Here is a 25,509-nt window from a genome sequence, read left to right on the forward strand (position 1 = left end):
ATTATCCTGTAACGGATTTTACAAGGCCTGTTATTATTTATTGTGCCTAAGGAGAAAACATAATTGCCCTCATAAAATACATTTCTGAACTGACTTTCTGATTTCCACAAACTTTATTTGCTCAGAGTTACTTGATTACTAGTCTTTTGTTTAAAATTAGTAACCTTCAGTAAAATTCCTACTTCAAAGGCAGTATATTGTGTAAATTAGCTTAATAAGGTTGCACTTGAATGTTTTCTGCAGTACTATGCTGACATTTCAAAAGTATGACACAACTGGTAAATATTCTCGCATCCTACTTTTAACCACAGTGATGGCTCTTGGTTTTTTAAATATCTTATCAATATTTTAAATATTTGATGTTAAAGAAGGTAATAATTTCTTTGTGAAGGAGAAAAAAGTCCCTGGGAGAAGCAGTGGTTTTCTGCTTGACTGTAGAGAATACCTTGTGTGTTAAGCACCAGTTCGGTTCTTTGTTCCTATTGAGTAAATTGCTCTTGTCTGTATTAAAAATGGCATCAGTGGGGTCTGAAAGCTGGGGTTATCAAATTCTATCAAGGAGGAAATATATCTTGAAAAACAACACTCGTGGATTCTTAGAACTAGAATTTAATATAAGGTATTCAGTAGAACTGTGCTTTTTATGTGATACCATAAATGAGATTTGACTTTTCTTTTGGTCTTGAAGTATTTTGTCAATATTTCTGAGATTATTTCCAGTATGAGATAGCTGTTAAAATTTTGATATGCTTATTCCTTCCGTAGAGTTTTGTAAAAATATCTAATGCTAAAAAGGATATAAATATAAAATGTAAAGACAGTTGGATATGTTACTGGATTGCATTTTCCATCTAAAATGTGCTGCTTTGTATCACGTTAGCATGAGTGAAGTCTTACAGATCTGCGTTATTCTGCATGTTTAGCACATAGGGCGTCTGAGTACAGTTATTTCTTACCATTCCTGTTACATGTTTTATGGGGACATTGGCATACGGCACATACTCAGCTTGCTTTCTTTTCTCCTGGTTTCAAGTATTTGCTAGTGGTTGTTTTCTTAACTGTGAGCAGGCATTCTGGTTTTATTTGACTGTATCTTAAATTCTGTATCTGGGAGATTTTCTTTGGGTTCCTATAAGAGGAGGAGTTGGTTACATGAAATACAGGCTACCCCTTGTACATCCTACTTGTGATGCTACTTTAGCTGGAGGTCTTAAAAGAAAGAAAAAAAGAGCACCTTTTGTAATGTCTTGGGGCGGAAGCTAAAAATCAAATGTGAATATTTTTTTATTTTAAAGAACAAAAATAGCTTACAACGCAGCCTGCTTCCAAGCATGAACGCTTCCCGTCCCCACCCTCTGCCTAAGTTACTGTACCTTGGCAGCGGGGACTAAAGCTGCTGGAGAAAATGCCCCTTGGAGAGAAAAAAAAATAATAATCCTAATCCGCTGTAGCTCAGCAGGCCTGTTTAATTAATGAGGCTTCATCTGTTTGATAAATTTAAATTCCTTGTATATTTGTCTAAACTGCTGAAAAGAAAACATTGTGACAAGTTCCTGAAGGAACCTGCGGCAGAGATAGCATCAGCGGCGGTGAGGTCAGGGTTTGTGCGGCGGCGGGCTGGTTCCAGAGGCAAAGGCTTGCCCCGCAGGCTACGAGCCCGTTCTGCCAGGCGAGCCGGGACCAGGCAGCGCTGGGGAAAGGCTCCGGTGACTCCATCAGACACTTGTGGAGGCAGCCGGGCGGTGACGCTGGGCTGGGCTGGGGGACAGCCCCGTGTCCCGGGTGCTGCCGCTGCCGCCGGGCAGGGTGGCCTCCGCGCCTTCCCCGGGGGCGCATCCCCCGGGCTGCTCCCCCCTGGCTAATTCCGTTTTTAACCTAAAGACAAGCCACATTTTGGATGGCTATTTCTTTCCGGATCCGTCCGCAAAGAAACGGAAGTAGTCCTCTGGGGGCAAGAACTCACATTTTTACACCCCCACCCCCCTCCTCCGCACCCCCGCCCCGAAAAGACACGAAAACTTGCTCGAAATGCCCCGAGCCGCCTTGAAATCTCCCGGGCGGCTCCAGCAGATAACGCTAACGTTTTTATCAATCTTAGAAATGCCTTCCCAATAAAAATCCCGCAGATATTTTTTTTTTTCCTAAGTCTTCCTGAGCAAACTCAGTGCGAAATGGCCACAGCACGAAATGCCAGGAATCGCGCAGAGCTTGGCTCTGGGGGAGGGAGATCGGCGGGATCCGCGCAGGGAGCCACCGGCTGATCCTGTGGGATCGGGGGGTTCCTGACGGCTGGCTTCCCTGCTCCACCGGCTACGCTGCCGTGCGATTTTATGCTGTACTTAAAAATGCGGGGAAAACAAATGTTTGTTTAAAAAAAATATCGACCCGGTTGCTCTAAAGCGCATTAATTATTCAGGGTAGATCTATAGACTTCCTCCGTCTCAAAGTCAAATGGATAGCGCGTTCGCTCTGGAAAGCGAAAGCAAAGAGCGAAGGTTTTATTTAAAATAGAACACAAGCGCTCGCGATTTACCGGGAAAGAAGGAAAGAAAACTGTAAGGAAAAAAATAAGGCTGAGGACCGCAGGGTAGGAAACGGCATTGCTCTAATTCTGCCTGAAATCTGGCGAGCAATGCTCCGCATATTCCCAAGGTTGAGGGGGGAAAATTAAAGTCAGAGAAATTTAGCAGATGTTGTCACATGCTGAACTACATACAGAATCTGTAAGATTTTTTTTTCCTCAGAAGCGCTATTTTTACAGAAACTAGGGGGTAATTTAGAAAGCGTCAATGAATATGCCAAGCTAAGGCTTCGGCTAGGTGTCGCGTTTAGACTATCTGTACATCTCGTGTTTCTGTTTCTTTTAAAAAAATCTCCTCCCGAGATGCAGAATCGACTTGCCTGTATTTAAGAACCATTCACGAAAAGTCAGCGTAAAGTTAAAGTAATATTTTTATTACTATTTGCAACAAGTCAGTTGTGGGGCACATAATCTGACCTTGGCACCGAAATACATTTAACATCAGTAAAACTTTTTAAAGGGAGATTTGTACATATAGTTAAATAAATTTTCACTTGGTGACAACATCCAGGCAAACGAGAGAGAGCATAAGAAAAGGACTATACATGGATTGGAAAAATGTACCTTTCGGGTTTCGTTTTGAAGTTGCAAAAGTCCGATCGCTTCTTTCTGTGACTTTTTAAAAATTCACATTGGAGGGCAGGAGGAGAGGCTCTTCCCTTCTTCCGTGCAAGGCGGCGAGAGTTTACGCCGGGAAAACCGTCTGCAAGTTTTTAAAGGCCGAGCTGCAGGTGGGTGGGGGGTGGCGGGGGCGCGTTTCTTTCGCCGCCTCTTTCCGTCGCGGTTTGCGTTAAATAAAAAGTTTTTAGGCGCTGTTGTTGTTTGCGGAGGGCGAGCTTTGTGCGCGGGGGTGTTAACCCTATAGCTTGTCGAGGCTTTTGGGATTGGTGAGGATTTCTCTGGCTAGCCTCCAGGTCTGTTTGGCAGCGCTTTCCAGGGCCGAGTGGGGTTTGCCCTGAAAGAGGTCTAGGTTGGGCAGGAAGTAGTGGGGGCAGCGCCGGCACTGCAGGCAGGAGATGAGCTGCAGGAGGATGCCGTTCAGCCGGTCGCCCAGGCACGCCTCGTCCCAGTCGGTCTCCCGCGGGTGCTTCTCGCACTCGTACAGCAGCAGCGTCTTCATGTGGTAGTTGTTGAGGGGCTGCCCGGGCAGCTCCAGGTGCCGGTCGCGCAGCGTCTTCAGCACCGAGAGGCACTTGTTCCTGCAGCCGCCCATCAGCAGCCGGTTCTCGGCCTCGCCGAACTGCAGCACCCAGGCGTCGCTCTCTGCCGAGCTCTGCTTGCCCGTCAGCGAGTAGCACTCCTTGGAGAGCAGGTTGAAGCCCTCTGCCTTCACCTCGGCCACCCGGTTGGGGCCGGGCCAGGGGATGTGGGGCATGGGCCACTGCGCCGCGCTGCGCGGCCAGATACCGGTGCACTTGAAGGCGGGCGTGATCTGCACCACGTACCGCTCCCGGATGCGGAGCTTCACCTCGCTGGTGTCCGCGATCATCTTCACCACGTCCCGGTAGCTGCACTTGTCCACGGCCTGGGCCACCAGCGTCTGGAAGCGGGAGCGGATCTTGCGGGCGGACAGGTAGCCCGAGGCGGTGATGAACTCCACCCAGAGGGACATGCTGCGCTTGCGGCCGTCGCTCAGCTTGAGCACGGCGCAGCCCGGCAGGGAGCCGTCGTCCACGAAGTTGAAGACGCCCATCTGGTTGAGGTAGAGCACCACCTCGAACTCGGTGGGCGAGATCACTTCCAGCCCCTCGTAGCGGGCGTCGATCTCGCTGAGGGAGCTGATGAAGCGCGGCTCCTGCACCTCCACCTCCTTCAGCACGTCCGACACGACCTTGCACACCTCCCGGATGGTCTTGGCGATGGCCGCCTTGCGGGCCTGGCAGCGCTCCGTGTAGTATTTGTTGAGCTGGTAGACCAGCTTGGCCTGCGCGGCGATCATGTTGGGGCACAGGTCCGGGCTGTACACCGGGCTCTCGCAGTACGTTGAGGGATCCAATGCTTTAGCGGTGGCTGCAGCTTTGCGGAGGGCACCAGCCAAATCGCAGACCCCCACCCCCTCCGGGAAGAAGGCGGCAGCGGCGCGCCAGTGAGAGCAATTAAAAAAAAATCGGGGAGGACGACGGAGCACAAAGGAGCGGAGCCCGGCGCTGCCCCGGCGGGGAGGAGCAGTGCGAGCCGCGGGCCGGAGCGGGCTGGCGGCGGGGCGGCGGAGCGGGGCGGCGGGCAGCTCCCGCGGGCTCCCGGAGCGCGAAGTTTAGGGTGGCGGTGGGGGCAGGGAGGTCTGCGCTGCCTCTGCGCTCAGGCGCCCACCCCCCCGCGCAGCGGCGAAAATGCTGTTTCAATAGTTCATGGGGGGAAAAAAAAAAACCCCAAAACAACAGCAAACCACCAACACACCCCGAACAAACTTCCCCAGGACTCGCAGAAGGTCCCTGCAGAAAAGCCGGTCGGCGGCGAAGTTTGAAACCGCACACGATACGAGAGGAGGAGAAGAATGCGAGCAATGCCCAGAGCGGAAGAGTGAACTCTGTGTCTGTCTGTCTGTCTGCCTCTCTCTCTCTCTCTCTTTCAGTCCGTGGCACCACCAGAGATGTGCATGAGTTTGGCTGCCGCTCTCAGACTGTCAGGGGGTGTTGTTGATTTCCCTTTTCCTGCTGGAGGCGTTGTCTGAACCCGGCTCTGTGGCTTTCTCTATCTTTACGCGCAGACGTGTGCACTTGGTCTGTGATCTCTCATTCCTGTCCTGCAGCTCTATATAGATTGTTTTGAGATATATATAGCTTATAGGTTGTTGTTGTTGGTTGGTTTTGGTTTGGTTTTTTTTTTTTTTTTTCTTTGCACAAGACTGTGTTTTATCCTGAGCGGGAGGAGGGCGTAGCTGCCGTGCCCGGGATGGCTTCTCCTCCCCCTCCCCACCCCTGGAAGTGCGCGCCGAGGCTCTCGCTTTCCGCGCCTCTCGCTGCCGCCGCCGCTGCCGTGCGCCCGTCTCTCTCCCCGGCGGTGCCGGCGGGCCCTGTAGTTTATGAATGGGGCCGGGGCCCGGCCGGGGGGCGGGGCCCCGCCTCCTACAATCGCCGCCGAGCTGTCAGCGGCGCGGCCAATCGCGGCGGGCGGCGGGCACGGCCGGCGCGGGGGCGCGCACAGGCGCCCGCGCGCTCACGCCGGCCTCCTCCGCGGCGGCGGCGGGGCAGGAGCGTGTCGTCCGCTCCGCGCTGTGGCGGGCCGGCCTTAAAGCCGGGCCGGGAGGGGAGGGCGGGGGGCTGCGCGGGGCTGCGAGCGGCGTGGGGTGCGGAAAAAGCTGCAACTTGGCCGTGGTGGCCGGGGGAAGGGAACTCGCCGCTGCCGCCGCTTGCTGCGAGGAGAGCCGGCGGCAGCGCTGGTGTGCGAGGGGAAGGACGGGGGGAGAGGCGTGCCCGTGCTTCACCGCAGGCGTAAATCTCTCGCTGATGCGGGGCTGCAGCGGTGAAAGTGCGACCGTCACCGGCGCAGGATTGCACACCTTGTTTTACTGCCCTCAGTCAATGCCGTAGTCACGTTAATTCAGATAAATCTTGTGCCATAAAGTTCCGTTCATCCTCCTAAAGCGCTGGATTGAGTTATTCGAAAGGAAACGGTGTTTTATGCAAGTTTCTGTTAATAAGAGTATTGAATGATTTGGACCTAAACCCGTAGTTACGTTCTGTCAGTTCGGGAACTGCTGTGACACACACACACACACCCCCCCCCCCCGGTGGTACCTGCCGCAAAACAACAAGTGTTTCTCCTGCGGAGACTCAGGCTTGCGGGAAGGCAATTGCCCTCTCGTCTTTGCTGGGGCCAAGGGTGGGTGTTTCCGAGGGTGCCGCGCCCTCCCCCTGGTCCTTGCGGGTCGCTGCGGGTCCCTGCGGCCCGGGGGCGGCCCCGGCGGCCGCCAGCGGAGCCCGGCCGGGGCCGTTCACACGCGATGCGCTCCTCCTTGCGGAGCCTGGGTTCCACCAGCTCGCAGCGGTTGGGCTTGCGTTCTTGTTCTTTCCTCCTTTCGCTGCAGCTGGCTGATTTTAATAAAGAAAATATCGCCGTCTGTTTTCCGTGTGCGTTTAAATTGGAAACATGTCTTGTGCCGGCCGTACCGCTGCGCGCTGGAAGAAGTAAGTACGGGCGCGCCCGGCGCCCGTGGGGGCTCCGCGCTCCCGGAGGGGAGGGCCGGCTCCTGGTCCCCCCGCTGCCGCGGGGCCCGTGGGCAGGCTGGGGGCTGTCGCGCCGGCCGCGGTGCCCGCTGTTCGGTGGGGCCCGGGCGGGTGGCGCTGTCAGGTGTCCCCGCAGCGCCCGGCCCCGTCGGGAGGGAGAGGAGCCCGGGGAAGGCTCCGAGGAGAGCAGCCGCGGGGGTGAGGGGGAGAAGGGGCAGGCTGCGGCCGGGGCAGAGCCGCGGGCTCGCAACGGCGCCAGCGCCGCGGCTTGCACGGTCTTCGGCCGTCCCGGGGATGCGCGGTCTGGAGCGGGGCTCCTCGCCCCGGGCCGCCGGTAAGTGCCTGCGGACCTGCCCCCTCCCCGGGGCCGCACCCTCGTCAGCCGACCAGAGCCCCCTTCGGTGCTACCCGGGCAGCACCGGGCGGGCAGCACCGGGCGGGCATCGTCGGCGGAGCGTCCCTTCGGGGCTCGGCTGGCCGGGCGGGGCGGCGGGGGTCCTGCGCCTCGGCCCTGGACGCTCTCCGGCGGGCGAGAGAGTTCGTTCGGGCTGGGGGTCCGTCTCATAGGCCCCGCCGGAGCGCCCGGAGCGGATCGGCCGTGCTGGCAGCGGGCTGGCGCTTCTCCCCGCGCTGGCGAGGGGATCTGCGCACCGACCCTGTGGGCAGCGGCGGGGCTTCGCCCCCGGCAGGGAGCGGGCGGTCGGGGGCTTCCCGGGGCCGGGGCGCGGGGGGCTGCTGGAGCCGTCAGGCGGCCCGGGCAAGGGAGGGACGGACGCCCTTTGGTGTTTTTAGGGTACAAGCAGAAGGAGGGTACGATTCCCCTCCCACCCCCACGCACCCCCGGTAAGGTGACTAATGATGAAACAGTTACACAGTGTTCAGATTTAAAACAATTCATTACCAATTTTCCTGTCTGAGGTTGAAGCTCTAGTAAATAATAAATCAGCTAAACAAAAGCCGACTTTAATTTATTGCCCCAGTGCTAATTAGAAACATCATTTGAGCAATAAACTTAAACACTTCCAGCAAATAATGCACGTGAAACCCTCTCTCCTGCGTCTGGGCGTTTGTGGCCGCACTGCATTAAGACCAGCTTCATCTGTGGCGGAATTTGCTCTCGCCGGGATGAATAATTGAAGGGGGAACCGGATCCGAGGAGGCTATAATTGAAGAGCCCTTGTCACCTCTGCTTTTATGTATGTTAGTGTAGAAGTCCATCAGCAGCTCCTCGATGGTGTATAAAACGAAGCGGCAGCCCTTCCAGCAGCAGGAGATACTGTATTCCATTAAAAAGACCGTGCGTGTGTGTGTGTGTGCCGCAGAGAGCGAAACTCTCAGGGCTAAAAGCCACTTGAAGTCTTCAGACCGATTGATCTGTATTCTCTCGTTATAATCCGTCTCATCATACTTGAGTTAATGAGGCAGGGGCGGGGGTGATCTGATGGTCCTTGACAAATTCATTAGGGAGGCTGCGGGACATTTTATTTGACTGTTAAACATCGTGTTTGTTTGGTTTAAGCAGTGCCAACATCAGCATGCCGCTGCCTGGAGCAATAGTGTTTTGTTAGCGAGGGCTTCTGTAAAAAGATACTGGGAAGGGGACTGGGTGTGCTGGAGTGTTTGCTCTTGCCTTGGCTCCTCCTGCCCCCTCCCTCTCGGTACCGCGGGGAGCTGGGGCTGGTGTAAATGCAGGCGTGTTGTGAGTACATGGTATGTGCAGCGGTATTTTCTACACTCTAAGGATGGCAAAGTAACAGCGAAGGGCTGCTATGAAATGTGTAAAGACTTCCTCCCCCCCCATTTTATTTATGAAAAAGAGAATGCTATGTTTGTCTTGACCCTTAAAAACAGCAACAGAAGAAAACTGGAAAACAACTCAGAGTTTTAGCAAGAAACACACAAGTTCCTTACTGTGTTATGCTTGCCTAACCAGCTTATCAAAGCGGCATATGTTACATATTTCAGAGCTTTTTTTTTTTTCCTTCTGAACGGTGTGTTTTAAAGTTTCTGTAATATGCTGCTGATACAAGATATAATTTTTAAAGCAAGTCAAAAGTTTGATCAAATTGACTTGAGGCTATTAAAGGATTTCTGCCAAAATCTGCCTTTTTTCTCTCCCTCTCCCCTTGCTGAGAGGAGAGGGAAAAGTGAAGGCAAGAACAGGTACTTCCCAAAGGGATAAGAAGTATTTTCATGAATAGCGTATGAAATATGTATGTTTATGTATACGCTTTGTTCATGGCAGCTTGGTAGACGAGACCCAGCTAGCGTCCCATTATTTTCTTGTAGTTGGTTTCCTCTCTATGCTTGCATTTAAGGGGAACAGTTTTTGTGGAAAATGGAATAATTAATTTCCTTGTGGAACATAACATTGTAATATTTTTTTTTTCCTGGAGATCAGTCTTAAAGCTGAGAATGTTTGAAGTGCTTTGTAGGACTCTGCTTCCATTTATAGAAGAACAGTATGGGAAAAGAGCTAGTGCCCTTTGCCTGTCATTTTCATACATTCCTGCACTGCTGATGGAGCTTGAACTGCTGCAGGGAATGTATGGATCTGAAAAGAAATGATTCAGTAATGCATGTTGCATTTCTCCACAGTGAAACTGGGTTAATAATTACAGTAAATACTGTTGTGGGTTTGAAAAACAAAATTTGGTTTACATTCAATAGTACACAGCATGTACCTTTTCTTGAAAGTCAGGGCTTGGTTTTACCGTCTGTCAGTCTGTTGTAAGGACTGTGTTTATGAAGTTAGTTGATAGTGCACACTGGGGGAAGAAAAGATTGTTTAGTTCCTACACATCATTAATGCATCTCATCAGTTTAGTGTTGCATAAACCTTATACTTTTTCCCCCTTGAAGATTGAATTGTATGGTAAATTCTACTTTTTTCTAAGTCTCCCTTAGCTTTTTTTTCTGCAGTGGGGAAGAAGAGGGTTCCAACTACTCCTTGAAGTACCTTATTTTTGCTTTTCTATTCAGTCTTAAAATGTGAATGTGTTCATAATCTGGTGTTTAACCATGAGCAACCTGCAGCTGAAGGCTTTCATCTAATGCTTTGAATCTTTTCATAAAGGTAGCGCCATCTCTTTTCTCATGATGACTAATGGTGACTTCTTTTAGCTGTTAGATTGCTTTGAATGCTAGGTACTGTTTTTTAAATTGCCTTCCATAAGTTTGCAATCAGGGAAAATCAGACACATGCACTACAAAAGAAAATTTCTAGTCCTTCTGTAGCATTTTCTTCTTGTAGGCCTTTTGTTTTCTTTGGGAGCAGTTGTGGTGGGTGTGTTCTATTTTATCCAGCAGAAATACTCAAATTAATGTGTCTTTTTTTACATTTATTTATTAATTATATTGATGACATCTATGTTTAGAAGTATGAGAGCATGCAACATGCCAGGATGTTGTCAACTTGACCTCTAGTTGAATACAGTAACACTTATTTGCTTGAGAAAAACGTGAGGTGGGCTACAGAGATAATGTCTGGTGCTTAAAAATGCTGTAAGGCTAAATCAGTGCTTCTTTTAAAAATATGAAAATTATAAACATATTCTAAGCAAAGTCAAAGTTTAAGTTCTGGAAATTAAAAAAAAAATCTATCTGTTTGCAAGTGTTTGGTCACAACTTTATTGTCTTAGATGTTCACATATCTGTGCATATGCATAAATAATCGTGCCAACAAACAACGACCTGCATCTTTCTATTGGTTAGATGATTATTTTCAAGATCAAAAACTTCATGCAGCTAGCCAAGATGAAGTATATTTGTAAGTTAACCTAGAATTCTCTAAAACTGTACTCTTTTAAAAATGCCAGTTTCTAGCTCTGGAGGTGAAAGCTTCTCATTTATATGCTTACATTTTAAAAAGTACTTACTCAAATGCTACATATAGCAATGTGAAATCCTGTGCTCCTCACCAACTGCTGTACAGGTTACAACCTTTCAGTGAGTTTCTATGAGTGTAATTTATAAAGGGAAAGGGTGTTGTGGGAGCAGGGAACAGAGGGAGCTCAATCTTCTCAATAGCACTGGTGTGACCAGCGTGGAATATATCGAGTTGCGCGCTGTCTTTCTCTCTCCTCTCTGTATTTGAAGATAATTTTGTTTTGACTTTGGATCTGGTAGAAAAGGCATGCAATTTTTAGTTAATTAAAAAAAAAAAAAAAAAAAAGAAATTTCCTGTTTGAGCAGTCTTCTAATTGTTCCCTTGTTCAAATGTAATGCAGTTTAAATGCACAGTTAGAGCCCTCTACTTTTCTGCATATTGTACTTCATAGTATTAAATTTTTATCCTTTGAAAGTACTATGTTGACATAAAAGTAGTGTATTACTAGTTATAAAATCATTGCAGGGGTTTTGTTGCTACTTCTAATGAGAGAATCAAATCATAGCTATTCCTATTTTATATCTTGCTGTGCGTATCTTATTTCAAAATAACTTCTTCATGATAATATGCTGCTCTCTTTATTTTTCTTATGAATTAGGTAAAACCTGTGTGCAGAATAGTTCAAGGTACCATCTCCTGTAGCTGGGAAGGGGAAACTGTATTGGCTCAAATAATGTATAGGAGCCATCTGCATAGTTTAATTGAAATAATATTTGGTGATCTAAGGGATGGAAATTGTTCCTTTTCTTTAAGCATCTGAAATAAAACTAGGATGTAAAACAGCTGTCTTGGCCTATGGAAATTAAGGTTCTGCCAGTCTGTTTCTTTTCTTCGTTTTCTGCTTCTATCTTCCTTTATTATCTTTGGATCTCGAGGAGTCTTTCTTATTTTCTAACTGGTTTTGTCTGCAGCAAGGGGCTGGGTTGGTGGGTTTAAATAGACTTTGGATAGAGTGAAAAATCTTTGATCTATGGCTATGACTGCTTCCAAATGATTTGCTTGCTGGGACTGGACACTGTCCATGCCCTTTCACTTTGCTATCAGATAGGCACACAAAAAGGACTTGACATGCTACCAGATGCATAGTTAATCATTGCATTAGGTCTGTAAAGGGGTCCGTCCAGACTTAATTAAGTCTACCATTTTTAACTAGTGTTTGCTCTCTAGTTTGTTCGGAGTACAATATTAATTCGAACTGCTGTTCTCTGTATTTAAAAGCGCTTTAACGCAGTTCTGTGCTTTTGTTTTCAAGGAGTTTTCTCAGCATTTGCGCTGGTTTATGTATATTTTGAACAACTGAGTGTTACAGTGTAACAAATATTATTGCAGTGTAACATATTTTCTGAATGAAAGAAGTTTTTGTCTTTTTGTAATTCAGCTGTTTTCCTTTCTCAATACCCATTTCTAAAAGTGCATTTGAAATAAGCTAAAGGCAGTGACTAGCATGTATTGAGGCAGCATTCAGAAGAAAAGCTTACAAGGGTATCTAGGGGTTTGGAACCCAATCTTAAGCTTTGAAAACCAAACTGCAGCAGTTTTCCTATCACTTATTTACGTAAGAGCTCATTCTTATATCTGGCACTGCATGCTCTTCTGTGAGAAGGATATTAAGGGTGCAGGAGTTAAAAAGATTCAGCTGTAGGAAGCTGTATGAAGAAGCTGGAGTATTCAAATAGTATAAATTGTTTTGATCACACATGTCTCTGTTTCCTAATACACAGAATGGTAGGCCTATGGGAACAGGAGCATGAAAGGACCTAAACCCATCATTGCTTGAAAATGGGTATATAAGAAAGGAGTACTAATCAGAGAATTCTAAAATATTTTCATTTAATCTTCTATTTATTTATTTATTTTGGAGGAAAGGACGAGCAAGGCATTCAGCTATTAAGTTGTTGTGTGGTTTGGTTTTTGTTTTTTTTTTTTTTAATTATATATAGTTACTAAAGCTATTACATTCAACTCAGGATATAGTTCCGCCTTCACTTTAGATCTGAGATTTCTTGCTTTAGTTCTTTGCTTCATGGTTGTCAATATTCTTTGGAGGAGGGCAGATGTATTAAAATGCAGCATGTATCATTTGGCTGTAGTCACAGGGATATTCAGATGTTGCTAATGGACTTCCAAGATATGGGATGTATGAGTGAATACTACTCAGAAGTGCCAGCCGTGGCTCTCTGGGGATTTTTAAATTATTGATGCATACCTGCTGCGCCAAAATACAGGTGTGTGGGTATATAATCCATTAATGATTAGTGTTCAGGCATATAAATATACAGTGGAAAATAAGCCTAATAGGAGAGTCCTTAAGAGACATAGGCAGGTAGCTTTTCCCCATTTGTCATCTATCTTGGAAGTTCTTTCTAACTGGTGTCCGAGTGCCAGCGCACCTATGAAGGGAAATTGTTTATACGTACATCGTGGGTTTCCAGAGTGCGAACTTGAAAGAAAGTGGGACTTGAAATGTGCGGTCATTTGTGAATTATGTTTTATCTCCCTTCACTTGAAAATTTATGAGGAGAGTGACTTAGGGTGCTTGCGTTGTGTGTTCCAGGGCTTGCCCCCACTGATAACACCCTTGTTGGCGTGAAAGTGCAATGCAAATTATGACAGTTACAACCTTCTGTTTTGTTTAACCTGTCAGTGGATTTCCTGGCTCAGTGCTGAGGGCAATGGCGTGTTCAGCTAGTTCCATATTCACCTAAACTTAAAAGGTCAGGTTTCTACAGGCAAGCCTAGTCAAAGCCTAATTGATGAGGAGGGCAGGGGGACAGAATTTACTGTTCTGTTGGCTAGTTTCATATCGTTAGGTTGTCCTGAAAGCATCAGGCAGTCACAGCCCCTTTCATGTAAGTGCTGACCCTAGACAGGAGCTGACAATCAAAGGAGGCAGCCACAGGAACCAGTGCAAGTAGGCTATTGATTTTTCAGTTAGGTCTAAGTAGTTTGTAGTATGGGTAATGGGTGACAGAGGCAGGTATGTCATTATCAATGAGCTCCAGAACAGTAGCGACAGCCCCCTCTCATATTTCCTTCAGCACTGACAGTATGCATCCAGCAGTGGTCAATAAATCGCCCAACCTTTTACTGACAAGTGACTTGGAGGTGGGGGTGGGAGTCAAAGAGCTAAACTTCTGTACTTGAACTTGACGTGGATGCGGAGCAAGGATCTCGACATCTACGTTCCTGGCTTGTCAGGCAAAGAGCCGAGGAGAACGTAGAGAACAAAACAATGGTAGATGTGCGGCCGGGGAAGCTTAAATTTTATTTTATGCCCTCTAGAAAGTCAAAGTTTTTCGCAGGAGTAAGTAGAAGGGCTTAAAACGCCAGCTTTCTGTATAAACATGGTCTGGTTCAGTAGTTAATTTAGGTTACCATGGCAGGGTTTTGTTTTTACTTTAGTATTGCTCTGCATTTAATCAAGGTTATACTGCCATAGCAGTACAACAATCACAGGCTGCCATTCAAAATCCGCTTTTAATTCCTAGTTTCCTCTTCTTAAATTTCATATATGGAGGCTATTTAAAGATATTGAAGCTTTCTTATAAATCCAAAGTGCTAGCAATACAGTTTCTGTTCCGACTACCAATGCTGCTTTGGGTCAGTAGTGGAGTACCGATACATTAGGAAGCTGAATAAAGTTTTTATTACTTAGATTTTACTAGCTGTGGTTTCTGAATTTAATAGAGGTAGATCCAGATTTTAGCTTTACACTTAATTAAATTCTGAAAGATATTGGGAGAATGTAAAAATTTTAATAAGTGCTGGTTGGTTGTTTTTTTTAGATATACTTGTATGGAAAATCAGTTAAATGAACTCAAATATCTTAATCCGAATCTCCTGACGTTTTCTAATGTTGTTACTTTATTTGAGGGATGTAAGTTATCTGCATTTTTTCAGAAGCTGGAATTCAGTCACGTTTTATGCTGTGCACAGATGTTAACAAAATAGCATGTGCTTATAATTAAAAAAAATCTTTAGACAAATTGAAATAAAGCAGAAGAGTAAATGTTTTGAAAACCTTCCTTAAAATAACTCATTGCTATGGTATCTTGTTCAACAATGTTTGTAATGTTACACAGAGCAGGAATCTGAGACTGTGTGTGTTGAATAGCTGCAAAGTATCATACATGACTGAAACTTTTTCATCTGCCTGCAGCAGCTAAAGCTGTTTTCTTCACGGCTGGCTTTTTAACTGCAAGAGCAATGTTGACACAGACTCCAGAAATGAGGCTGAAATTTATCACTGGATTATCAAATCCTTTGATAAATATTCATATAAGCTAAAACCCCTCGAGTACCTGTGCATTTGAAGCAGTTAAAAAATGAATTGGTTATAAAAATCTATTTTAGATATTGTTACTTTCCCTATTGAACAAGACTTCAGAGGATGGGCTGTCTAGCTGTCTTCCAGAGGAAGAAAATTTCAATTAGTTGGATCAAAGGTGTGCCGGGTAGTTTGAGGCCTTTGGTATTTGATGAGAGTTTTTCCTCTTGTCAGCAGCTACTCCTTTAGTACATCTTGCAGGGCTGCCCAACACGCGCCCTGCCCCGCGCCCCCCCCCCCCCCTCCCCCCCGCCCCATTAAACTAGGTAAAAAGTGGGGCGATGCAGTCCGAATCTTATCTTTTCTTATAAATGGGTACAGCATCTTTTACCATTTTTACCATTGCAGGCATGTTGTATTATTGCAGAAACGTAAAAGAAGCTGCAGAAAGGCGACAAATTAAATTTTCATGAAAGAAAACCCTAATCAGCAGTGACAGGGTAAGAGAAAGATGATTGCCACTTGGTCATTGTGGAGAGGCACTTAGACTTGGTGTCAGTGCTTCTGTTAATGATGACTAATGTCTTTCTCGGAGGAAACGCATGCTCAAACATGCTACTGTCCAGCAAAAGAAGGGAGAGATAGGCACTCTTAAGGAAAAAGGCTGAATCCTAGAACAAAAGCTCAGGTCTTCAGATTAAAAGACTACAGTGTTTTTGCAGTGCCGGAAAGCACAGCTGTAAAACTGTTCTTGTTTCACTCTTCAAGCAAGATAATAAAATTATTATATATATATATATATATACAGATACACACGTGTGTTATGTGCTACCTAGTATTTGCTGCTTTAATTAAAAAAGAAGATAGAGATGGCATTGACATGTAAGCACACTAGTCAGAAGTAAACAGTCACATTTTATTCCTTTCCTGCTAATGAAGCTTGCTTTTTTAAAAGAAAAGCTGCTGTGATACATTCTTCCCTAAGCACAGTACTATGCTCTGAATAAACCTTTCATAGTCAAATGTAAAATGACTCAAAAGACCTTTTCAAGTCTTGAAGCTTTCGCTGTTAGGTATATTGGCAAAAAAGAGGTGGCATGTGTCATTTCTTCAGCTTTTCCCAAAGTGAGACCTTTCAGAAGGGCATTTGCGATGCTTGTCATATTTTTTCATATACATCTTATTGGCCTGACAAGTCTAGAGGACCATGAGAAAACAGATGTCATTGCATTCAGACAACACTAATTACTCTGGGATTTTTGCAGCCTCAGTGCCTGCATGTAACTGTCGATTATGACTGTTTATGTGGCCTATCATGGGTACACGTTGCACATTCAGATGGCACCACCAGTCTTTGTGTTTCCTATTAACACACAATAAGAAGTAAAAATCAGCAACAAGCACCACAACAAGGAAATGCCTTAATGTGTGACTTTTGTATGTTTAAAACAAGATTGCATTCACATTCCGTATTAGGTTTAAGTGTTTTAGCATCTGTTTACGAACTGTAGTGCAGTGCTCTAGCTGTCAGATTTCACTGTGGTGCTTTATGTTGCAGGCTTTACTTTTCTGCAGTTGTATAAACACTAAATGAAAAATGCTGATGGACTCAGCAGTTGTCAAGAATTTCCCACGTCTAACCTTCATACTGAACTGATATATTTTTCTAATGTGTCACAGTTTGCGTTAGAAGCCAACACTCTTATTCTCTTAGAGACGGCATTGTTGAGAATTTCTTTGTTAAATTTTCTTGGTGACTGTCATTTCAGAATCTTTTTCCTGCATAGCTTTAACTGCTGAATGATTTTTAACTCAAAGTTCAAACGTTGGTCACATTGTGGCCTTACTTTGTACATTATCTTGGATTTTGGTACGCGTTTCCTAAGCAGAACAACCAATGTTAATCACAGATTGGAAAATAAAAGCGCCAATAATGTAACTTCACATGCTGATGAAGCAGAAATAGAAGCAGCTTTATCAAAGATGTATGATGAGATAAAACTGCAGTCTCTGCTGTACAGTTATAGTAATTATGACTAATGAACCGTCCAGTCTGGATGAAATGGCGTGCCCACAGGGACTGTGGCCAATCAGTTGTGACTTATGCAAGCTGAACAAAACATTGATGGTGTTCCAGATTCCGGATGAGAGCAGGAAGCGTGGTCTTTGTTTGGAACGTCAGCTTTGTCAACTTATTTCCAGGCAGTTTAGGAATAAGTGACGTTAGCAAATAAAGTCTGAAGAGGTAGGGTTTGTCAGGTTTTAAAATGGGCATGAAGAATTATAATTTGGCCAGTCAAAGATGCCTGAATAAAAAACCCATGCATCGGTGGCACATTCCTGGTGCAATATACTTCAAAGTTGTTCTGATCATCTTGCTAATCTAACTTATTGAAAGCACATGTTATATTTTAATATGCTGAATACAATGAAAGTGAGAGATCCAAAACTTGTGATTTTAAACATGTATCTAGTTGGGCTTACTGTGGTAATTTATTTTTTAACAGATTTGTTTGACACCTGATACTTCCATTTTGATTTTGAAGCAGTCCGCATTTGAAACCAGCCTATAATTTCTAAGTAAAAGTCGACAGGTACTTCATAGTGTTGGTACCTGAAAGGCAATTTCTTGTAGTAAGAGGGTGTAATATAGTAATACAGGCAACATAAAATAGAGCTCCAGTACATTTTGACAATATAGAGACTACCAGAGTAATAATTTTAAACCACCTTCTTTTTATGAAGACAATGTGTGTAGCTGTAAAAAAGAAAAAAAAAATCCGAATGCTAAAAAGGCAGATTATATAGGGACTTCTGAAGTTAATTGTAGGATAATAGCACAGCACAAAAAGTACTTTTCTAAACATAAGTTTCTGCTAAGTTGTTTAGGCCCGGTCTGGAAGCAGTTGCAGATCAGCCAGTTTACTTATGTGCAAATGTTTGAAGGATTTGAGAGTAAGATGACCAACACATTACAGATGTTGGCAATACATTACAATCAATTTAGCATTTTGCCTGAACCCTTCCAGAAAGCCACAAAGAAAAATAATTTCAAAAATTAATTGCAAACAAACTGTGGGAGAAGTAAGGAAAAAACCCAACATCAACCTTTTGAAACATTGAGAACAAAGCTAAAGCACCATTTGACAAAAAACATTTTACACTGTTGTGCTGTTTAAAAATGGTGTATGTTAAGTCATGAAGATTCAAGATCTGTTGATTCTTAAAGCACACCTGAAATAAGTACATTGTTGTCAAAGAAACTGGAAATTAAAGGCTGGCCTACATGAAAGCTGAAGTCATTACTGGTCTTTTGTATCGCTTAATGGAAAGGTGGATAGTGATTTGACATGTCTATGACTTTTCTAAAACATTTGTTTAGCTAATACATTTTCTTCTCTTTTTTTTCCATACTGTATTGAAACTTAAAAGCTGACACTTTATTCACTATATTTAAGTTTTTTTTTTCCTGAAATGGAGGAAATCACAAGTGTCTATCCAGTATTTGTCATCTTTAATTCAGAACTAACCTCAAAGTGTTGTTAAATGTGGAGTCAAGTAGATTTTTAAGTAAATAATTTCTATTAATCCAGAGTCTTTAGACATGCAATTTAATTATTTGACTAAGGCTATTTGGAAAAAAACCCAACCAAACAACAAATCTCAACCCTCCAAAACAAACCCACCCGTCCACACTAGAAATCTAAATTAGCTTACCACTTCTGTTATTTCTAGTTTGGAAGTGTTCAGAGATACTGCAAGGAACCTACCAAGAATTAGAATCCTTTTCTTTTGTGTCTTACAACAAAGCATATTACGTTAAGTATTGCAAATGTGAAAATACTGTCTACAATTCAGCGTGTAGTAATTTTAAGATAAAAAATGTTGATAAGTAAAGTCCTCTGAAAAATGACTACATTTTGGCTATGCTAAATAATTAAGGGTAAGATCTTTTGGAGATTGTGGCACTCTTAAGTATGAACCTCTTCCACAATGTCATTTCAGAATCAATAGGATGCAATGTATGATGCACCTTACCTAATCATAGTGCACGGAAGGTTGCATTGCGATCACTCTTATTTAATGGCTGTTTTCAGCATTGTGCCAATGAAGCCAGGACTGAATTTGTTAGATGATGTACAAATATACAAAAATAATTTTCATTCTTCGAAAGAGTTATTAAAGTAATGGATATTTATATATATATATATATATATCTGTGAGTGTATATATATATGTATATATATATGTTACAAGTTATAAGATTTTTTGGAAGAAGTATTTATTTGTGTTAGGATGAAGCAATAACTTTTAGGTTGTGGGTTTTTTTTGGAGGCCTCAGTGTATAGTTTTACCTTTTCCTTATGAAATCATTGGTAAAATTCCTATGAAATTATGTCAGCATGGAACAGATTTTTTGTTTATTTGGAACATCCATTGTTTTCACAATGTTATCCTTTACAGATCTGAACGCATTATCGATGTTCATCAAGTTGTGCTTCGTAAGTAAAATACCATGCGGAGTTGTAGGTATTCAGTGTATGTGTACATTATGTAAATTAAAATTGAGGAGCGTTGGATCTTAAGGATTTAATTTTATCTTCATGTTGCTATGTGTATTTGTGTACATATGTAAGATACCTTGTACATTGATAGTTATATTTGGTAACCATCTTTCTATGCAAGAGTGGCTTAATCTACTTCTGTTACTGCGTGCAACTTCCAAAGTCTTTGGAGAGATAAGGCTTTCTTAGGAAAAGTAAATGGTATTTAGTATTGGAGAGCTGGTGTTCTGTTCTGTGCAATTTGCATCATAAACCAGCAAAATTCAAAGATGGGTTTATTGAAGACTGGTTCTTTTATATAAAATCAGAATTGTGTAGACTGCTTACATCTTGAAACTTGTTAGCTCTTTTTGGTGTCTTCTTACCTACCACAAATTGTATTGACGATACATGATGATTTGAGGACTGATTATTAACTCTGTTTATGTTCTGGTCTATATAGATTTTACTCTTGCCTTCTATTCCTTAATCTCCCAGTGAAATACATTTTCTGTTGTTTAGGTATCTTATGCTGATCAAATGCCATAGTGACCCGTACTCTGAGAAAAAGAGATTTTCATGGAAACTTGTTTTGAAAGAGCCTTTTTCTAAAGAAACCTCTTGACCGATTTCTGCTCCCTGCTAGTGCATGAACATGAGAGTTTTTCACTGATGGGAAAATTGCTTCTTTGTATTCCTCAGAATATTTTTCCTGCCATTTTGTTTTCTCGTTTGAATTAACTCAAGGCAAACGATGAGTTACCTGCTTAGCAGCCCCCCTGCTGCTACATATAGCAGGCAGAATGGAAACCTTTGCTTTCCCCCTGTTGTGCAAGGATCGATTTCTGTTACATGTGAGCTTGCTCTGCTCTCCCGTATTGCAATGTAAACTTGAAATGTGATTTCTTCAAGCTGCTAGGGGTGTTCTCTGCCTTAGTGTCTCTGGATAAAAAAATGTCCATCACCTTTTGACTAAGAAACTTTTTGATTAATGATTTCAGATGTTTTCTGTATGTTAAGGATTCTAGAATTATAACTGTTGCGGATTTTCCTGTAGGCTTTCATGTTAGAATATGCATGTTGACTGGTGCTTAAGGCTGTAGGAATAAATTAATCTTCTCTTTTGGGAGAGGAATTGAAATAGAAAATTACTCTTCAGTGCAGGAAACTTACTTAGCGTTCAGTGCAAGTGAAAGCAACCGTGTGGCTGCTTTAACTTTTCCTGGCTTGTAATGACCATTAGAAAACAGAGTTGGTCAGGCCAGCATGTGCTGGCTTACCTTATCCATCCCAAATATATCCCTAATTAGTCTTATGCTTGAGGCAGGTGTAGGAAGAGCTGATGAAAGTGTGATTGTATTGGCTTTGTTGTAAGATTTTCCTTGTAACAAGGTATCTTTACTTGCCCATTTAGGGAAGACTTGTCTTATTTGCAGAGATCTGGCAATGGATGTGGAACCTTTAAAGGATTAAAGATTTGCCTCTTGTTACTCTTGGTCTGGATTCTGATCTTACCTGTGCTGATCTAAATGCACAATAACCCATTTAACTGAGTTACATTACATTGTTATAAAACAAAGACGAGCCTAGCAGAGTCAGAAAGAAACCATTTTCCTATTATGTCAGTTTTGAGATTTATTTGCTGCTACCTCTGAAATAAGGTGACAAGTCAAAACTTCAGAAAATGTATGTGAACTAGCGGTATTAAAAAAAAAAAAACCAACATTTAAATATTTTGTTTCATTTTGACCTCTTGGCTTCAAGTGTCAATCACCTAGCACTTTCAGGGCAGTGTAACAATAATAGAAACCAATGATCAATAAACTGTAAAATTTAGCAAAGCAGTCAAAACCAAGGCATTTTTTTAATCAAAATGCTTGTTTTGTTTAAGAACATGAACATTTCATTCTTTTTAAAAATTAGTTTGAAGCCTTTCCTCCATGTAGTGTTGAATTAGACTAATAAAAAGTAACATTTCTTATGAGGAATTTCTACCTGAAATTATATCTAACAAGTTGTTTGTACAATTGCAACAGTGAATCAAAAAAAAAAAAAAATATGTGAAATTTATATTTCAGAATTTTTTTACTATCTCTACACTTTAGCACTTGTATGTTGTATCATAGGTATTTGTTTTTCAGGGGTATTCATCAAGATATTTGCAGATACTATCCTGTTGCTTGCTGGAGTCTGGATTCTAGATATTTCTGTTGTTCTGCCTCCTACCTCTCTTGCACTTTTTTTAGCTCTTATATTTAACTTTAGATGTTTTTTGTTTCTCTTTGATGCAAAACAAATCTTAAGATCCTATGCTTTCTTGTTGCTTGTAGGTAAGTGTTGCTTTGTTTTTTTTCTAACCCTAAACTAATAAAGTAAGTATCACTCCAAATGTATAATATTAATCTTTCTGAAGTGTGTCCTGTACTAGAGAAGATAAATAATTAAAGATAGGTAAGAGGTGAATGATGTGTAGGTATAAATACTCTGTAGATTTAAACATGCTGCATGGCAACTCTAGGTCTCTTTTGAGGTAGCCATGAAAACTTAAATTGTGTGCCTCGTATATTTAAGGCCAGTGAGCCTATATGATTTTATTAATGTGCTATAAATCTTATATTCATGAGCGGTGTTTACTACTGTGCAGTATATTTAAAAGAAAATTTATGCCTCGCTGCAGAAGGAAGGTAGGCTAGTGAAAAAATAGAAGGGTGGATCTCAAACATTTATCCAAATCTGACAAGTATTTGCTGAGAATTTACTCCTGTAAATTTCTGCTGAGAGAAAATGATAGGTATTCTAGCCTCAATTTTAATAAAACCCATAAATATTTATTTATGCATACACAGGTAAAACAAGGGCATGTCTTTTGTCATTGTCGGTACACAAGAACCTTGTATGTGTTTCACATGACACACTTACGATCATGGGATGAGCTTTTAATTCTGCTCAAAAGTGGGTCATTCTTCATTTTAGAGTAGTATCTAGAAGACCTTACTGGCGACCCTGGCCACTTTTCTGAAGGAATAATGGTTTTCTTGGGGAGGCACATCTTGGCAGTCTCTGGCCACGTGCATCTTTCCCTGCATATCCCCATTCTTCTGGACCCAACAGTATCCCCTAAGCAAAATTGATGAGGTGTTACACTAAGTCAATGTGTAAGTTAGGATGAGTCACAGAAACTCAAGACAGGTCATTTCCCGCTTAGAAGATTGGTTTGATCTTCTTTTTGGTAAACGACTTGTGTTTCCCTCCTTTATAACACCTAGGAGAACTCTCCCTATGGTCCCTGGGGAATGGCAGAAAGTCACTGCAGCCGTGATTCACTTCGGCAGTGAAGCTGTCTGCTCGGAAGTTACTTCCCTAATGCTGTTGAAAGGGCAGTGGTTATTTCACCATGGAAACATTTTTTATTTGAAGGGGTTCATTGTAGATTGCACAGAAAAATACAGTTAATGTACCATGTGTCACCTTCCATGCCCCTTAAACTTGCACTGTCACCTTGCGGTGGTTAAAATACTAGTTAGCAATACAAAACAGATATTCTGGATGCCTTGAGAGCTGTTAAAACTTTTGTTATGCTCTTTATGCTTTTATACTCTTGATAATTAAATATCAGATTCTCGTGGCATTTAAAAAAGAAGGCATGTGTACTTTACTACGCAGTTTTCAATTCCATAGATAGCAACAAAAACATTCCTCATGATGAGCAGGTGCACAGGATAATTTAAAAAACCATGGTGGTATGTGTGAAAAGTCTACACCCTGACATACTTATTGCTGGACTCTTGCAGATTCGTGATTACGTAATGAGTTTCTTAATGTGTAGTATTAGAGATTGCCTAATTATTATTGTGAATGTTTAAGTAATCTAAATAGCCTCAATAATGGGAGAGCTTTTATAGCCTTTTTTTTTTTTTTTTTTTTTTTTTAATTGGTGGTCAGTAGCATGGTTTTTTTCTGTCCTTCCGGCAGCTTTATGAAACTTCTTAAAGAAAAAGTATTTATTTTGTCGTGTCCTGTCCGTATGGGAAGTTACAGTAACTAGTGAGAAAGAGATAAATGGGACATTATACAATAATACCAAGCTGTCTGGAGTTCCCTGTTTTGTTTGTGTGATACTGTGTGTGTGAGTAGTAAAATTCAGCTTACAACTACATGCTCCCTCAGGTAACTTAGAGCAAGTTTGGTCTGAGCTGAGCCCTTCCTGCTCGGACTCTTCCATTGTAGCAGCTCTGCAGCGTGCGGGCTGAGCCCCTTTGGCAGGCTGATCCATTTAAAAAAGAATCCCCCCACCCTAACAGAGCCAGTTTTCAGCTGGTTGAGCTCCCTGTAGTAGTTTTCTGTATATTGTTACCTGGTGGTTGCGCTAGTGCCAGATATGTTTGGTGTAGCAGGTGTTTGACCAGAGAGTGTGGTATGCAGCAGCCTGGATTTATGTTTGCTTAAATAGCTGTGGAAATGATGGTCTCAGTCTGCTTTTCACAAGGGTTGCTCTTTTGTGCATCCTCTGGATTGTGGGAAGAGGTACAGGTTTTTCACTGGGAAAGGTAATGTCCTTTTTCCCCAGGTGCTTTGTAGCCATGAGGGTTTGGATATCAAAAATATTTTTTTCTATTAGCTTGTGTTACAAATGACAGTGAGGATCTTTTGTGTTTGGATATACATTCTACTGTTTTGCTGAATTCCTGTTAGCCCTTCTGAGCAGCCCTAGTTACTAAAAGATTCTTCTTCTTCTTCTTCTGACCCCTATGACACAAGCTTTCAACCCCTGCAGCTTTTTGGACACATGTTCTGTCACCCTTTGGATACTCTGGACAGCATGGAGGAGAACTGAGGCATGCACTAATGTGCTCCCGTACCCCAGTTTACAGATTTATTATGCTCCTGGGAAAGTAATGCCTTGATGTATCCTATTATCTTGAAATCATCTTTAATTCAATCCAGGCTAGGGTAAAATAGAAATAAAAGCATTTCTTTACAATGTTCAGAATGGAAAATACAGTTAGGTACATCTATAAAAAATAGAGCTAAGGAAATAAAACAGAAGGTCCCACTTGCACAGAGATTAAATGTAAAAGACTCTCAGGGATGCAGTCTCTCAGCTGACTGAGACTTGAGGCACAGGGTACGTAAAGAGGGAGAATCACTACTACGTATACATATGTCAGGAAATAATCTATAGCAAGTCAGCTGGATCCATAGAAGGAAACCTTCCGATTGAAGAAATGCCTTCCAGTGACCTGGAGTAACCAGGAGGAATCTTTGGCATGCAGCAAAGTGGTGGGAAGCACATTTGGACCCCCAGGATTCTTGAATAAGTTTCCTAGCTGGATTCAGTGGGCACCCGCGTGTATTCTTTCAAGCTGGATTGCTAGTGTAGTATGCGTATGTATACAACAGAGAATGAGTTAATATTTTCTGTGAATGTCTGTGATATGAAAGTATGACTGAAGAGCATGTGATCTACTAAAATAACAATTGAAATTACTTGCATATCAGGTGGATTCTTTTGTATAAATACACAGGGTGAAAGCGAAGATGATCTATGTGGTATTCTAGTTCATTCTAGGTAAGAGGCAAATACTTGATTGTCCCACAGGAGGTGTAACATTGTGTGCTGTTCTGCATGTCTTTGGCATGAAGCCTGATGAGTAAGTGTGACATACAGATTAATTGTATGAGCTACAATGGCAAGATAATTTGCTGTCACAGACCAGAGAGCATTGTACTGTACCTGCTTCTACCCATAGCCTGCATTTAGTGTTAGGAAATGCTGGCTCTACGTGAATACGAGCTCTGAGCATTTTCCTTGAGTATCCTCGTTGTTCTTCATATGCGGTTAATACAGCATGGGCTAGAGGGTGCATAAAGAGGTTAGATGTCTGTTTGCTTTGTGTCTCCACTGCCTAGCACTCTGTAATTTGCTTTGTGGATATTTAAAATAGATGTTCATGATTGTCACTCAGAAGGAGTTAGTACCTATATTTCACCTGTACTAAGTTTCCTGTGAAAGCAGCTGGGGAACTGATACTACTTTTGGAGAGAGAAATACTTTGCTATGA

At 43.0% G+C, this 25,509-nt stretch overlaps 2 protein-coding genes across 5 annotated transcripts in view; one reads left to right on the forward strand and one right to left on the reverse strand.

Moving 5' to 3' along the window:
• Window positions 1-25,509, forward strand: part of LRBA (LPS responsive beige-like anchor protein) — a 411,738-nt gene that overhangs the window by 226,427 nt on the left and 159,802 nt on the right. The window lies entirely within an intron of this gene.
• Window positions 3,332-5,701, reverse strand: MAB21L2 (mab-21 like 2). The gene has a single exon (XM_037396350.1). The coding sequence runs from the start codon at window positions 4,518-4,520 to the stop codon at window positions 3,441-3,443; it is 1,080 nt and encodes a 359-aa protein (XP_037252247.1). The 5' UTR covers window positions 4,521-5,701; the 3' UTR covers window positions 3,332-3,440.

Source organism: Falco rusticolus, chromosome 1 (genome assembly GCF_015220075.1).
Source record: "Falco rusticolus isolate bFalRus1 chromosome 1, bFalRus1.pri, whole genome shotgun sequence".
Taxonomy (NCBI): Eukaryota; Metazoa; Chordata; class Aves; order Falconiformes; family Falconidae; genus Falco; species Falco rusticolus.

Excerpts from the sequence above, each read along its gene's own strand:
- MAB21L2 (XM_037396350.1), bottom strand. The coding sequence starts at position 4,520 with ATGATCGCCGCGCAGGCCAAGCTGGTCTACCAGCTCAACAAATACTAC.